The following is a 13,395-nucleotide window of genomic DNA, read 5'->3' as shown; positions in this document are numbered from 1 at the left end:
AGTCATGCACATTGGGGCAAAAAATCAAAACTTTAGATATAGGCTGATGGGTTCTGAGCTGTCTGTGACAGATCAGGAGAGAGATCTTGGGGTGGTGGTGGACAGGTCGATGAAAGTGTCGACCCAATGTGCGGCGGCAGTGAAGAAGGCCAATTCTATGCTTGGGATCATTAGGAAGGGTATTGAGAACAAAACGGCTAATATTATAATGCCGTTGTACAAATCTATGGTAAGGCCACACCTGGAGTATTGTGTCCAGTTCTGGTCGCCGCATCTCAAAAAAGACATAGTGGAAATGGAAAAGGTGCAAAAGAGAGCGACTAAGCTGATTACGGGGCTGGGGCACTTTCCTTATGAGGAAAGGCTACGGCGTTTGGGCCTCTTCAGCCTAGAAAAGAGGCGCTTGAGGGGGGACATGATTGAGACATACAAAATTATGCAGGGGATGGACAGAGTGGATAGGGAGATGCTCTTTACACTCTCACATAATACCAGAACCAGGGGACATCCACTAAAATTGAGTGTTGGGCGGGTTAGGACAGACAAAAGAAAATATTTCTTTACTCAGCGCGTGGTCAGTCTGTGGAACTCCTTGCCACAGGATGTGGTGCTGGCGTCTAGCCTAGACGCCTTTAAAAGGGGATTGGACGAGTTTCTGGAGGAAAAATCCATTATGGGGTACAAGCCATGATGTGTATGCGCAACCTCCTGATTTTAGGAATGGGTTAAGTCAGAATGCCAGATGTAGGGGAGAGCACCAGGACGAGGTCTCTTGTTATCTGGTGTGCTCCCTGGGGCATTTGGCGGGCCGCTGTAAGATACAGGAAGCTGGACTAGATGGGCCTATGGCCTGATCCAGTGGGGCTGTTCTTATGTTCTTATGTTCTTATGTTCAGGAATTTGTGTTCAGCACCAGAACTGAGCTCACAGTCCTTTTACACAAAATAATTCATTTCTGGTTTCTCCTCAAGCTTTCTTTGTTTCAGCTTTCTTTGTTTCTTTGTCTTAGAACAGGGGTGTCCAAACTTTTTGGCAGGAAGGCCACATCATCTCTCTGACACTGTGTTGGGGGCAGGGGGGAAAAAGAATTAATTTACATTTCAAATTTGAATAAATTTACATAAATGAATATATTAGAGATTGAACTTATATGAATGAATGAAGGTCTTGCAATAGCTCAAGGCCTATAAAAGGCCTTGCACGAAGCAAGGCCAGCCTTCCCTTTGCTGCCGCTGCTGCATCACAGATGTGAAACAGCAAGCAGTCGAAGGAGCCCTCGTCCCACAGTTTGTGCAAGAAGTCCAACAGTTGGCCATCACGCTGAGAGCAGTTGCATCAGGCTAGCATGGGCTCCAGCAAGTGTCCGGAGGGCCAGAGGCTCATTGGAGACTGGGGCCTTCCTGAGGGCCAGATTGGGAGCCCTCGAGGGCCGCAAGTGGCCCCAGGGGTTTGGGCACCCCTGTCTTAGAAAAAGAAATGCCTTTTTGGTGTTGTTGTTGTTGTTGTTGTTGTTAAACAACTAAAGGCACAATTCTAACCAAATTTCCAGCACTGGCATAGCTGTGCCAGTGGGGCAAGTGCTGCATCCTGCAGTTGGGGGGCAGTCACAGAGGCCTCCTCAAGGAAATGTTTGAAATGTTTGTTCTTTTACCTTGGAGCTGCATTATCCTTACCTCAGTGCTGGAAAGTTGTTAGGATTGTGCCCTAGGAGTCATGGCCTTGCTAATCTAGTTGTGCCCTTCTCCACTCTAAGCATCATTCACCCTTCTGCTCTAGGGATTCCTGTTCTACAGAACAGTATACAGACAAACAAACTTCAGAATGTCTCCCTCTGTCTCTACTCCCCCAGATAGTGCTAGGGGATTTCTTCCTCTCTGATGAGCAGAATAACCTGGATTTCAGCCTCCTCATTGTGCTATCAACTTGGTTCACAATTGCATGTTACTCCCTGGACAGAGAAAGCATCAAGTGTAGTATAGCGGATTCACACATGCAAATAGAACTTTCACATCATCTTCACATCATCTTCAATTACCATTCCATTGTATAGCTTATATACAATGCTTTCTCACTCACTCAGCATACGTTAGCTGCTTATAATCAAATTAAATGTGTAATGAACCAGCTCTATGAAGGAAAAATATCTGTGAGCTACTAAGTTGTAAAGTCTATAATGATCTGTTCAAGTGATGTTGTCAAAGCTCATAGTCTTGCCTTGGAAATATGTATCTTGGGGTTTCTAATGCTCACCTCAAACATGACAGAGTGTTCCCTCAAATAAGATATTACAGCCCTTGACTTCTTAAGCTGAAGAAGAATTTGAAAGTCATAATGTTCATGTCATATTTCCTCACACTTTCTGTATTTTAGGTGAACATTAAAAACCTCTCACACTTCTGATCATGGAAATATGAGCCTTGACAACACACCTGGTGGAGATCATTCTAGATCTTGTGACTTTTCCTACCCTCCCTCTCTCTCAATTACCAATTGTACAAGCCCCTTCATTCTTCTCCCACTTACTAGGCTGGTGCTCTGGTGGCAGCACGTGGGGCGTAGGAAGGCGAGGAGACCTGTCTCCATCCTTAGTGATGCAGGCCACAAGTAGCCCTTGGAGCATGTACTTTTTCCATAAGAAAAGTCCAGGTGGATCAGTTCAAGTGTCCATCTAGTCCAGCTTCCTGTTTCTCATAGTGGCCCACTATACAGAATACCTGTATCCTGATGCCACCCCATTGCATATGGCATTCAGAGATCGTCAACCCATTAAAACCCAGAGTTTGCATATAGTCATCATGGCTTGTAATCTGTGATGGACTTTTCCTCCATAAATTTGTCCAATCCCCTTTTAAAGGCTTCTAAGCCTGGTACCATCATAAGAGTTCCACAGATTAATTACTAGGTAAATAAATATTTTCTTTTGCCTGTAAGGAAATTTACTGCTGAGATTACAGTAGCCCTTGAGAAAATTCTATTCCCTGGAGCTCCATGCAGCTTTGAACGATGCATGGTGGCACTCCTGGCACCTGCTTGCCTTGGCTTGTTGCCACCAAATCACCACTCCAGGAAGCAGCATGGGAGAGAAAGGGAAAGTGAAAATAAGCCAAACTAGTTTTTCCTAGAGGTGTTTTTCTCAATGACCAACACAGAATGCGAAATAATGAGAATTTCTTGTCAAATTGCAATATAAAATGATATTAAGATCAAAACATGAAAAACCACTCATTTTACAAAATAACACCAGTTCTACTTACTTTTGAGGAATTCACAAGTAGTTTTCACTAAGGCAGCAAGCCCCTGAAGCATTTACAATGGTGGAGCTACTGAGTAAAAGTATCTCCCAGAGGGTGTGTGCATGTGCGGCAGCTGGGGGGGAAGAGAGGTGAGTGGGTAGGGAAAGGTTGGGATTCCTGGTGAGGTGATGGATTTCTAAACTGTGGTCTGTATGTGATCAGGTGAATGTGCTCAGATCTGGATTTCCCCTCTGCCCCAAGCCACTCTCTGTAAATGCCTTTTCTGGGGCTTGTTTGCATGGTTGGTTAGCAACCTTCAGTCTTGAAAGACTATGGTATAGGCCTACAGCACCCGGTATTCCCAGGCAGTCTCCCATCCAAGTACTAACCAGGCCTGACCCTGCTTAGCTTCCGAGATCAGACGAGATCAGGCATGTGCAGGGTAACAGTTGCTGCTTGTATAGTGCTTCTCTTTGTTGGAAAATCAAGCAAGGCTCAATGAAGCCTTTCTCTGAGTTTTATTTTTTTCCGTATTGTACTGCACTTTGATCTGATCACTTTCTGTTACTTTTTTGCACATTTTATGCCATCCTGATATGCAAAGGGGGGATTTTAACTGGCCACCTCACGCCAGCAGTGCCTTTTCTAGTAGCTGTCTGCTGATGTTGCATCTTTTTAGATTGTGAGCCCTTTTGGGACAGGGAGCCATTAGTTATTTGATTTTTTTCCTGTAAACCGCTTTGTGAACATTTTGTTGTAAAGCGGTATATAAAATACTGTCGACAGCAGCAGCAGCAGCAGCAACAACAACAACAGCAACAACAATAATATATTTTTTAAAATTTCTGAGTATTTTAAAATTTAAAATACACTTTTGAGAAGCTTGGAAAACCAATGAATATATCTTTATATTTTATTATATTTATATTATTTGGTAACAGTCTAAAATAATACAGAATATACAGTTGAAATGCTTCTTGTGCTTTATTGCACTGTGTGTACAATTTTGAATAAGAATTTGGATAAAAACACACAACACAACAATTTGCTATTTTAATCAAGAAATTCTGGGGAAAAATCACCGGGGGGGGGGGGGAAACATTCCTTGTTATTACGCTCAGAGTTTAAAAAAAAAATGACATGACATTTCATGACATTAAAAAAAATGGGTTATGCCTCATATACCAAAAATCTTGTTTAATACGCCTATTTAATATGCCATATAATGCAACCAGTGCTTTCTTCTGCTTGCAGCAATGGCTAAAAAATCAAGTTATTGCAAAAGGCAGCTTCTGGATTGGCCTCACGGACTCAGAAAAAGAAGATGAGTGGCGATGGCTGGATGGAACCTTACCAGAATACATGTATGTGTTGGAAGGATTCTGAATGTTGGTTTTCTGCAACTGTTTTTGCTGTTGCTTTCAAGGCCAACCTCTCCCTATGAGATGAGGTGGCTGCTTTGTGGTTCCCTATTCCTTCTCATTCTGTGTTTTAAGATAGAGGAATGGAGCAGGGCTGGGACAAGGAAGTCAGGAGTAGCACTGCCCCACTTCAAAAAATGAAGAGCTGCCACCAGCAAGGATGTGCAGCTCAAAACTCGGAAGTGCGGCAATGATGTGTAATGTCATCGCTGAGCATCTGAGACAGCATCACAATGCCACACAGCAATAAAAGCATGCAAGCCCCTTACAGGGAACGTGGACCTCCTGTCTACTTCTCTCCTGTTTCCAAAAAAAGCGCCAAAACTTCCTTTTGGGAGAGTGGTGTGGTGGTTCTCCTTGTTCTGTCCCACCCAGCTGCTCTATTTCAAAACACAGAGTAGCACAGCAAGGTAGAGAAGGAAGAGACAGTGGCTGGGGCAGTTAGGGTGCCTACCCTCTAGTGCTGCTGCCAAGATTGCAGCAGTGGCACTGGAGGCAAAGGTAGAGGTCATGACAATTCCATCCCCAATCACTCTTCTGCAAAGGGGAATGGCATGACTACCTCATCCTTTCCTCCTTCATTATTTCTTCTAAATTAGCTGGTCAGGGAGGATCCTGGGAGCAGAATCTCCTGCTTGTCCTCTTCAGTTTAGAAAAAGAGAGAATTTGGCAATGGCGGGAGGTGGAATATGCTTAGGCAAGACCTGGTTGCTTCCTTAGTCAGCTTATATGACTGCGATATGATATCGCAGATGGGAAAGGTTGCTACAACCTCCCAAAGCAGTACTTTATCTGGAAATGCTATTGACTTCTGCTTTTTCCTACTCATTCAGATGCTCTTTCCTTTTGTATTCATAAGGCTTTATTTCTTTGCCAAAAAGAAAACTGCATATTGAGTGAAAGAATCGTAGAACCACACAGTGGGACATTCCCTGCCAAGAAGCTCATTGTAGAATGTTATTGCAAAACAGGGGTGGAAATCGTTGAACTTTTTTTTTCTCCCTTGGATTTGTTTTACATTTTTCTTCTTAATTTGTATTACAACTGGCTAGGGGAAGAGAATCTACATTTGTTGACAGAGGATAATGGACCATAATTTTTTGGGAAATAACATCCCTCTCACTTGCATCAGATTTAGGTCATTGCTGGAAACCAAGCCTTTTCCTCCCTTTTTCCCCCCAGCTGGAACTTTTTGCCCAAATAGCCAAGTCCCTTTGAATTGGAATCAGGGTGTACACTGTACCACTGAAGGCTACGTTTGGAGCAAAGGCCCTAGGATGATCTTTCCATTCCATTAAGTGAAATGAAGCCTGCTTCTTTCCATTACACTGTTTCTCTGTGTTTGGCACTGTTTGGCTTTGGGAGGTGCCACTTGATGAGTTTTGTCTTACCTGAATGAACTCCCTAGCTACTCAACTGAAATCACCCTCCAAAATTAAGATTTTCCTAACGTTAGAAGAAATTTGAACAGATCTTCATGCTTCATTTTCTTACTAGTAAAAGTGCCTGTATGGCAACCTCTTTGATGGTCAAATACTGGGCTGCTGTGTTGGGGGACGACGACACAGCAGGATATCTTGCAGTTTACTTCCATTATTGCATGAATGCTAAAGCGGAAGATGTAATGATGTATCCCAGCTCAGATAAAAGCCAAATGTGAATGCATAAGAGGTTTGAAACCCTCCCTAACTAGCAGCTGTAATGGCAGAAAGCCAGACGAGCTTCCAAGACTGCTCCTAATTTGTTTTAAATGCTGCAGATAGAAGCCTTCATTTTCAGTATAGTGCAGTGTCCCATACAGTGTGTAACATAGGAGTAATCTCACTGCTGAACTTGGAAAAGTCATTATTTTGGTGCCTTCCAAACTGCTGTTTCATTTTTACCTTCTCTTAACTTACCACTCTAGAGCAAGACTGTGGCTTTTTGATGCAGCAGCTAACCTAATGTTTATCTTGTATTTACTATGTACCCTCATGACCTCAGGGTTGCCAGTTACCTAAGTGAACAGTATTAGTTATTTTTGAGAAGCTCTGTGCCTTCCCACGAGTTCACTCAGCCCCTGTGAGCTGGGCTAGCATGTTCTTTAGCTGCTTGTTATGACACTGTTTCAGCCAGCAACCACAGACAAGCTTAACAACCAGCTTCGTCAAGAAAGATGAGCCTTTAAAGTTTTACACTTGGAAGCACATTTCATTTATTAAGTGAAAACAGTCAAGGGATTTAGGGCCAATCAAGAAAGAACTTTAAGTTCAGCAGTAAATTGCTCTGTAAAGGCTAAAAGACTCAAAAATCTTTTGCAGTTTGAATTCTTGTTTCTAGTCCAAAGTATAGACTGTGAGGTACATGGTATACTTTCGTTCTGAAGGCGTACCAGAGTGCTGGCCGGATACAAAATCCAGCTGTTGCCACAGAATCCTTCTTGTGCTGTTTGATGGTTAACGTGTGAATGTGCCTTCGTTTGTCATAGTTTCGTACTCTCTGTTCTGTTTCTTCCTCTGTGGTTGATAACAAGAAACAATTGGTTTTGTTTTGACTTGGGTATGCATATGTAAATCCAACAGGAAGTCATCTTTACAGTATGTCTCAGTAGCTATTCTGCAGCTGTAGATGAAGAAGCAGATGCAGCCCCATGAATGCCCCCGCCCCATCTATCCATGTGCATCCCCAAATCAAAACAAAAGCCATAGGACTAATTTTAGGCTTTTGAATTTTGGCAGCTTGTTGAATTGACTCCCTTTTCTGCAGCCCAGCTGTTTTCCATTTCCAAGAAGAGACATACATTGTTAAGAACTGTGCTTTCTGCTCAGAACAGATCCTTGGTGCATTGTTTTTTTTACATTTCTGGCAATCTCCACTGTTATAGAATCATATCATGTTTTGCTGTTTGTGTTTTGGAATAACCTATTCTCTGTTTTGTTGAAAGAAACTGGAGTGCTGGGCAACCTGATAACTGGAATCATGGGCATGGACCTGGGGAAGACTGTGCTGGGTTAATCCATGCTGGGCTCTGGAATGACTTTTACTGTGGTGATGTTAACAGTTTTATTTGCGAACAAGAGCTGGACGAAGGTAAGCTAGAACCTCAGCTAGGGTATATGGTCATTTGTCTCAAAGGGCAGTCTAAAACCAAGTTTATATATAGAGTGATAAATTCTTCCTATGGGCTTCTGGACCATAGTCAACAAGTTTAGCTCTTCCTAAAGTTCCACCCTTTACTATTTAGGGCATGGTCAAAGGACTGAAGCACATCACCTAAAATCCTGAAAGCTGTAGGAGCAAAGATGTAAACACTCCACTGAAGTACAGACAGTAAAAACTAGAACACAAATTACCCCAGCTAGTAGTTCACTAAAGCACTAAACCTGGGTAAATTCAAGTTAAAATCTGGCTTCTAAAAAAGTCCACTCCCATCTGAATACAGAGGAAAGAGGAGGCTCCAGGAAAGGGGTGGGTTTGACAACAGCAGTCGCTCCAGCACAGGTTCATTTGGACCTGCACCAGCGATTTCACTTTTGCAGGCGTGAGTAGAGCCCCCTGTGCTGCAGAGGCTGACCACCAGGTAAGGGAACAATTATTCCCTTACCCAGAGGAGGCTTCTGCAAGTCTTCTTCCCACTCCCTGCAAGATGCAGTGGTAGCCATTTTGACACTGCTGCATTTGCGGTGGGGGGTGGGAGGGGAGGAAAATAGGCTTAGGCTGCCATTAATTCCATTTATACCAGGCTTGTCTCCCAAACGAGCACCCCAGGTGATTAGTTATTTATTTGAAGAATTTATATCCCACCTTTCTCGTTAAAAACTTCTCAAGGCAGCTTACAATAAAAGCAACATAATATCAATTATTAAAACACTACAAACAGGCAGTGATAAAACACCAGGCAATAAAATCACAGCAATAAATAAATAAAAGATTCCCAACGCAATTTTTTAGGCAGCTTACATTCAGAAATAGGCCCACCCTCAGTTTCCAGCAGAATCATATGCTGAGAATATTTTTGGAGTCAACAGTGCAGATACAGGACGACAATTATAGTACAGCAGTACTAGCAAAGGTACCCAAAAACTGCTAGGGTCTCTGGCCTGCATGCTGTGCTAAACCAAAGACTGCCTTCTAATACTTGTGCTGCACTGGTAGATATATTACTCAGAGCCCAATCCTGAGCTCCGCATGCAGGCTTACCACCGGTGCGCACAAACGTGCCGTAAGGCACATTTGCGAGCCCTAATGCCAAGTGAGCACCTGTGCTAGCCCAGCACTGGTCAGCACTAGGCAAGTGCCTGGCTTCTGCCGCTCAGTGGTCGCATGGACTGCCAAGCAGTGGTGAGGAAAGCAGGAGCATGGGAGGTAGTGGGGTGTTCCGGGTAGGGGGAAGGCGGGTGGAGGGCTGGGAGAGGGCGGGGAAGGTGTGACGAGAAGGTGGGAGGCAGGGAGAGGGCAGGGGAGGCGTGCCAGGGGGAGGAAGCGGGGAGGGAGAGAGGTGGGACCAGTGGAGCTTTGCTCCACCAGATCCAAAGCCTCTGCGTCCAGCTCACTGCCTCACACAGAGGCTTTTACCTCACCAATCAATCAAGTAGCCTGATTGCAGGGCTACTTCCTTTACCTGGGGGAAGGGGACAAAAGTCCCCTTCTCCCAAGGTGCCGCCCACAGCTGCCTTGGGTGTGTAGGATGCGGCGGCAGCCGTTTTCGGTGCCGTTGCAGTAGTGCTCCCGGGCAGCACAGGATTGGGCTCTCAGTTGTATTGTCAGCACCACCCAGATTAGGGTACTGCTATTCAGTCATACATAAATAAGGATGACAGAGTACCCTAGAAGAGTATCCTGGAAGAAGAGTACATAATGAATAAGGAGGAGGAGGTCCTTATTCAGGACAGGAGGGCAGGAGGTCTGGTCTAGAGGGTAGAGTCTCTGTCTGCCTGAAGATAACATCCACAAGGTCGCCAGTTCGAGGCCACCGGCACCGTGCGACCTTGGAGCAGCTGACAAGCTGAAGCCGAGCCATTCCATCTGCTCTGAGCGTGGGAGGATGGAGGCCAGAATGTGAAGCCAGATTGGAATGAAACACCTTGAATGTAGTCATTCTTGAAAGAAAGAACCTTCTTTGAAATTGTAAAAATCCCTATTTAATAAGGGATTTAATAAAGCCTGCCTATGTAAACCGCCTTGAATAAAGTCTTGAATAAAGACCAAGAAAGGCGGTATATAAATACCTGTTATTATTATTATTATTATTATTATTATTATTATAACAAATGGACAAGTGGTAAGGGCAGGTGGGGTTAAGTTTTCTTCAGCCGTTCCTAATTATTCTCTCCTACAAATGTCCTTCCCCACCCCAGTTAGTATTATAGTAACAAACATAGAGTTGGGAAGCAACATTTGCCAAGGAAATACTGAATTCAGCTCAGTATGTTTGGGCTGATCATCCTGTTATGAGTACAGTGAGGTAAAGGAGTGCATCAATTAGTGACAGTCCAATTAACAACCATCCTAATCTATGACAGTGGTTGGTTTCCCCTCTCTTGAGCCATTTCTGCCCAACGTCGCATAGATGCCACAGGGACCAAATGTGGGCTGGGCAAAAATGGGTTCACTCCCATGCACCTTGCAAAGTCTCCTGCAGCGGTTGCGTTTTCTTCCTCCTGATAGCCGAAGTGGAACCACTGAACTTCTGCTTGTCTAGAGTGTCCTGGTGAGCATGATCCTTTGATCTCCGAGATATGCTACCTCAGCACACACCTAACTTCTGCATATCTCTGATATCCCACAGGAGGCTTTGCAAGGTGCATGTGGGCTGGAGAGGAAAAGGATTGCACTGCAACTTTCCAGGAGGAAACTGAGAAGCCTGCTTCCTTTGCTTAATGACGGATTTACTTAACAATGGGGATCAGAGAACATATCCTCATCGTAGTGATGCACACCTGTACAGCCATCCCTGTTCTCCTCCCTCCCCAGATCACCTCTGCCATCCCTGTACATTTGCACATACACTCATATACATATACAGCATACACTCATAAAAGGCAGGACATGTAGATCTGTGTCATGTGATTGATTCTCCAGAAAATATCTCACCCCCATATGATTGAGGCTTACATATGTTGGATTCCATGCATGTAGGCCATATGTTGCATCCCTGAAGTAAGTCGATAGACTGGATCAGCCTGAAAATTTTGTCCAGGCCTCCATCGTTTCCCACTTTGTGGGTTTTAAAATGCTGGTTTTACTTTTATAGGACTTTAATGTGGTGTTTTTCTTCCCCACTTTTGTTCAAGCTCCAGGATTATAATAGGCTGTGGACTGAGAGGCACAAATATGTGAGATTTCCCGAAAGAAGAAAAATCCTCTGGGACTGAATCACCAAACCGAAAGAGAGAGCACTGAGAACTGGCTTTGATGAACAAAATGTATCAGCACAATTCGTCCTCCTTGTCTTCTGAATTTTTCAGGAGCTTTAGAAGCTGTTGCACAAAGTATTTGTTGGAAATGCAGTTGGACAGAACAAGCTATAAATCTTCCTCAACTCTAAAACATACAAATACATAAGATGAGTTCTGGTAAGAAATGGACTATGCCAAGCTGTCTACAAGTCATGACTTTTCCACTATAGGGAAAGGAGGAGAAACAGATACAAAGCTACTGTGTAAACAAAAACAGCCACTTGCTAAAATTCCAAATATAGGCAAATTATATAAAAAACATATATAAATATATATAAAATTTTATATATAAATATATATAGTCCAATTCTGATCAGTAATATAGAATATACTTTAAAGCCTTTAAATTTTTGTATTTTTGTACAAAATATTTGCCTATTACATTGGTCTTTTTTAAACTGCCTTTTTAATGATATGAATATAGTACACAAAAACCAAAGAAAATAGTGATTCTACTCATCATTCACTAGAATCAATTGTCAGGTGTAAGTTTCAGCAATTATATCAATATATTTTTGATTTAAAACACATACATATTTCTCCCAAGATAAATTGTCCTTGCTTGGAATTTATTTTAGATGGCTTTTGCCGTATTTTATGCAAGGGGCGTCAAGGGTGTTGGGATTCCAAGGACAGATGAACTACAATCTTCAAATGTCTTGTTTCTAATTTGGTGCCATCGACTGTTGTAGGATGGTTGCAGAGACCTAACAAACATATCCTCAGGACCAACTAGTGGTACTGTCTGCCGAAAGGAGGAATTAAAATTGATATCCTTCCTCTCTAGATAGTTGCCACAGTGTGATGGGCTGTAGTGTGCTTGGGACTGAATTGTAGTAGGGATGGAGCCATAAGTCAGTAGAAGAGCATATGTTAAGCATGCAGGAGACCCCCCCAGTTCAAAACCTTATGTGTCCAGAAAGGCCTGGAAAAGGCTCCTGGAATGCTGGAAAGCTGCTGCCAGCCAGTGTAGAGAATATTGAGCTAGATTGATGGATGAACTAGAAGAACAGAAAAGCCCTGCTGGATCAGGCCAGGGGCCCATCTATTCCAGCATTCTGTTTTCCTCATTTGCCTCTGGGAAGGCCACTAACAGGACAGAAAAGCATACCCCCCCTCTCTCTCTCACCACTGCTCCCCATCATTCAGAGGCATGAATACCAGCATATTGATTCAGTATAAGGCAGCTCTGGTATTAAATGGAAGCGAAAGAACAAGCTAGACATTTTTCTGAGATATGTATAACGTCCACAACAACGGTTTGTGTTTTTATTCCAGAACATTGGGAGGGGACAATGGACAGTGTAGTAGCAGAGGTGGAAAATGCTTAGATCTTTCTCTGCCTACCATTTTTGTATCCCCTTCCAAGCTGCACCTTCCTTTCCACCGGGAAAAATGGTCATCCAGAAAGGATTAAGCATCTTCTCCCCACTGCTGCTATTCTGCTGCTGTCACCCAATCCAGAAAATTTTGAGTGCTGAAAAAAGATACATCAGGGAGAAGTTTTGACATGTCTATATTTAACAATCTAGTTTGGGCCTCAACTGCCTCAAATAATTGCATCAAGACTTCCTGCACCAGCATAATGTCCTGTAATGAATCATGTTTTAATCCGTATAAAGGGTAGATGGCACATACATGGGTGTTATGTGAGATTTGTGTGGAGAATGTATTGAATGAATGTTTCTGTGTGTATCCAGTGTAGCAGAAATGTCTGTAATGTGATCTGCTTTGCTGTGGCTGCTGGGCTCCTAAAAGGAATTGATTTTGTAAAACAGCAAACAAACTGCTATGCATGCAGAAACAAATGCTTACCATAACAACAAGCTGGGAAACATCAAAGCAACCTGAAACATGTTACTGAGATGTTTTACACTACGTTAGTATCAGCTGTTCCCATCATCTGCTTTGTTCAATAAAATACCATGTTCTAAAACCTCCTTCTTTCTCTCCACATCTAATTTCCTGGATAGTTTATCTTGCTTGTATTAAAGTGAATAGTCAATTGTTGCTTTCTAAAGTAGAATGTCTAGTACTCTGTATAGATACTGATTAATATAATCCAGTGTTTCTCAAACTTTGGGTCACAACCCACCAGTGGGTCCTGTCCTGTCCTGATTTTTGGTAGGTCATAAAACTGACAAGTTGATTACTGACAAGGAAAATGTGTTGAGCCCTATGGAAACAGCCACATGTGCATGTTTACTTGTGAGCAGGTCAATGCACCTCAATCTATTTCAAATGGCAGGCAACGTCACCAGAATAGATCCAATCCAATGAACGTTGGCACCAAAAAAAACACTT

General features: G+C 43.1%; 1 protein-coding gene and 1 pseudogene across 1 annotated transcript in view; one reads left to right on the top strand and one right to left on the bottom strand.

Annotated features, from left to right (window-relative positions):
- Window positions 1-13,025, top strand: part of COLEC12 (collectin subfamily member 12) — a 122,001-nt gene extending 108,976 nt beyond the window's left edge. Inside the window, exons 8-10 of the mRNA XM_066624804.1 lie at window positions 4,488-4,597; window positions 7,578-7,723; window positions 10,927-13,025. Coding sequence (XP_066480901.1) covers window positions 4,488-4,597; window positions 7,578-7,723; window positions 10,927-10,940 — 270 coding nt within the window. The 3' untranslated portion in view covers window positions 10,941-13,025. The remainder of the gene's footprint in view (window positions 1-4,487; window positions 4,598-7,577; window positions 7,724-10,926) is intronic.
- Window positions 3,574-3,693, bottom strand: LOC136650700 (5S ribosomal RNA; annotated as a pseudogene).
- Window positions 13,026-13,395: the final 370 nt, after the last annotated feature.

The sequence above is a fragment of the Tiliqua scincoides genome, chromosome 4 (assembly GCF_035046505.1).
Source record: "Tiliqua scincoides isolate rTilSci1 chromosome 4, rTilSci1.hap2, whole genome shotgun sequence".
NCBI lineage: Eukaryota > Metazoa > Chordata > Lepidosauria > Squamata > Scincidae > Tiliqua > Tiliqua scincoides.
The sequence above is the reverse complement of the archived record's forward strand: the minus strand, read 5'-3'. Positions and strand labels throughout refer to the sequence as shown.